Source organism: Eurytemora carolleeae, unplaced genomic scaffold (assembly GCF_000591075.1).
Source record: "Eurytemora carolleeae unplaced genomic scaffold, Eaff_2.0 scaffold615, whole genome shotgun sequence".
Lineage (NCBI taxonomy): Eukaryota > Metazoa > Arthropoda > Copepoda > Calanoida > Temoridae > Eurytemora > Eurytemora carolleeae.
The window spans coordinates 118,010-121,288 of record NW_019396545.1 but is presented as its reverse complement, the minus strand read 5'-3'; the positions used below and the strand labels follow the sequence as shown (position 1 = coordinate 121,288).

Here is a 3,279-nt window from a genome sequence, read left to right as displayed (position 1 = left end):
GGGGGGGGGGGGGGGGCCTAGTCCCATTGGCCCCCTAAATAAGCCTCCGTTTTCTACTAACCGGTGTACTCATTGTGCGTCCACTCCAATCGAATTCTCCATCCTCAACGAAAGATTTTCGTTCAAACAAATCTAAAAATTACATATCTTAATATTAATCATAATCAAATAAAAAATTCTGGCGAGGAAATTCTGTAACTGTGGGAAACAGCTTTTGAAAACAAGTATTACTGATAGATCAAAATTGAAAACCTTGATATCTGATAAGACGTGAAACATTCTACCAGATCTATAATTAGGTACTTTTATTTACAGTGCTAAGTTGGATCCGCAAGATTTTGGCTTCCTGGATCCAGATCTAGATCCGCAAACATATGCGGATCCGACCAAGGGGCAAAATATCAACCTCAAACTGCAAAAAAAAATTTTTTTACACGCAAAACCAAAATTTAAACTATTGAAAAAAAGATAAATTATTCTCTAGCTTTCAATAGAAGATATGCATAAAGCCAAAGTAACATATTTTTATTTTGGAGCTAATTTTTGGTCATTAGAGGTCGTTCGAGGTTATTAGAAGGTTAAACATTGTAATCGTTGCTGCTACTGTATTCCCTGGGTTCCTAGTTTTCGTTTGATATGCGTAAAGCCATAGTTTAAAAATTTTCATTTTTGGAGGTCATTTAGGTCATTAGAAGGTCAAACATTGGATTCGTTGCTGCTACTGTATTCCTGGGGTTCCTAGCTTTTAATTTATATGGATAAATCCATAGTTAAACATTTTAACTTTTGGAGGTTTAGGTCATTAGAGGTCATTAGAAGGGCAAACATTGGATGTGTTGCTGCTACTGTATTCCCTGGGTTCCTAGCTTTCGTTTGATATGCATTAAGCCATAGTTGAAATATTTTCTATTTGTGGAGGTTATTAGAGGTCATTAAAATTCAATTTTATTTTATTTTAGGAATTTCGATCACTTATTTGGCGTGCAGCCAAAAATTGGAAGATTTGAACCAAAAATGAAGGCAGCCACGTTCACGTTCACGGTTATTTGGAGACAAGGGATCCTGGTTCTAAATAAAAACACACAAAATAGATTATGAGATATAGTAGTAGGGGGTACAATTGTATTTCATATTTACAGCTCTGGTGACTAAAACACAGCAATTTCAAACAAGCAACAATGACAAATACAAGGATTGATATTTTCTCGAAAAATCATTTACCCCCCTCCCCCCGTTTAATATATTTTTCTAGGGTTTTATTAGCTAAATTTTGGAGAATCAAATAATTTAAGGGAAATCAACGAATTTAATGAATTTTAAAGGGACAGTAAAGGAAAAATGAAAGCGGGTATAGACTGAAAGCTAATCACTTTAGCTCTCGATCGCGACCCATGAAAGTTTTATCTGATGTTCCTATCTCGAGAAATTGATTTACAACTGTGTTCCATCCCCTTTGAAAATTCTGCTTTGTTTAAAAAGAAATAACCTGGATCGGATCCGCATAAAATTTAGTATTTCGGATGATAAATGATAACTAGCGTATCTTTTAACGAATGCAAAATTTACGCATCAAGACATTGATATAAATTAATAAAAACAAATTAATTAATCAGGCTTAATAAAAGTTACGGAAATTAAACCAAAACAAATATTTATATTTTACATTTTGGACAGTAAAGGAAAATGTATGCATTTGCCCCATTTGGAAATAAATTATTAAATTCAACTGTTGATGTTTGAGATTATACGATAAAAATCAATTCGGGTAAAGAGGCACTTCAGTTTTTTTATTAATTAGCATTGGACCCCAGCTTTGCCGGATAAGAGAAGCTGACCCACTTGACTAAATATTCAACCGATTATGAGGTTGATGCAAGACATCTTAATTTTTAGGCTCATTTTTATGTCAATCTCCCCCCCCCCCCTTCCTCCCAATATCCAATCTATAATCCTGACTGTTTTACAAACATTGGTATCCCGGTGTCGTGAATCCGTTCATCTCCCCTAGCGATGATGAAAAGCGATGATAAAAATATTAAAAATTGTAAAATTACATGGCTGAATGCGCTTTTGTTCTAGAATGTATTATGTAAGACTGGGGGAAAAACTGAATGATTCCCTTTCAAATGTCGTCTTCATTTCAAAATTTAAATGATATAATTATTTTTGAAACATAAATAATTTCTAATGTGAAACATAAATAAAAACGTATTAATTAAGTGCCAAAACATTACTCTTCATGTTTAAAATTTAAATTATGTTGAAATCGTTAAAACATGAGAGGAGATGAACTGATAAACAGGACAGCTGAAAATAGGAAACCCACCTAAGAAAAGTTTCCTCAGATAATCATAGTCCGGTGTCTCGAAGAAGTCGAGTCTCCGGACATATCTGAGGTAGGTGGAAAACTCCTCCGGGTAACCTTCACACAGCACCTAAATCAATCAATCAATCAATCAATCAATCAATCAATCACTGAATGAGGCAATGAGCCAATGAATTAATTTATCAGAATAAATCCATTAATCGGAATCAATCAATCAATCAAATCAATTCAAAGAAATCAAGTCATCTATTTTTAAAAAATCTATCAATTTATCAAATACCGATCAAATATATTCAGACAGTAGTTTATCAATTTGAAAAATCGAATTTTCTAAGAATATCAAGACTTTATGAAGTATTCAGTTCCTTAAAAACAAAGTGTGATTAACTAACAAGATTAACGTTAGAAAATGTAAATATTAATCTAGAAGATCTTGAATTAAAACTGATGTCATTGCATCTGTTCTCAAGAAATGTTTGATTACGAAGGTTTCTGAAATCCAGTGTAATTGAACATTCAACAGTTTCGTAAGAAGCCGGCATCATAAGCCTAACCCAAATAATATTTCAAGTAGTAATAAATACAAGTTTGACTGCCCGAATGCTCTCTCTAAGATAAATATTTACGAGTTGAAATCAAAATATGAAGGAAAGCATTTATAATCCATATTTTCAGACACCCATACCCATATCTTACACATTCCATCCACTCACCCCCTCACACCTTAAATATCATTTCGAACACCTTCAACTAGAAACTCTTATGGGGAATTTTATTCCTACGCTATGCATTGAGAGGGGAGGGATTTCCTACCTATTTTATATAAAATTTCTTTTTTAAACGAAATCAAAAATAATTTTTGGAATTTTTAGAATAAAGTTTTTTTCTCTGAACAATTTCAATAATAATCTATTTTGAAGAACCACCCCGTTAGCTTTTTAAATTAGATTGAC

General features: G+C 32.9%; 1 protein-coding gene across 1 annotated transcript in view; it reads right to left on the bottom strand.

The window, feature by feature from the left end:
* Positions 1–3,279, bottom strand: part of LOC111705252 (casein kinase I) — a 17,155-nt gene that overhangs the window by 4,126 nt on the left and 9,750 nt on the right. Inside the window, exons 11-12 of the mRNA XM_023477751.1 lie at positions 2,327–2,435; positions 62–132 (exon numbers count right to left, since the gene is read on the bottom strand). Coding sequence (XP_023333519.1) covers positions 62–132; positions 2,327–2,435 — 180 coding nt within the window. The remainder of the gene's footprint in view (positions 1–61; positions 133–2,326; positions 2,436–3,279) is intronic.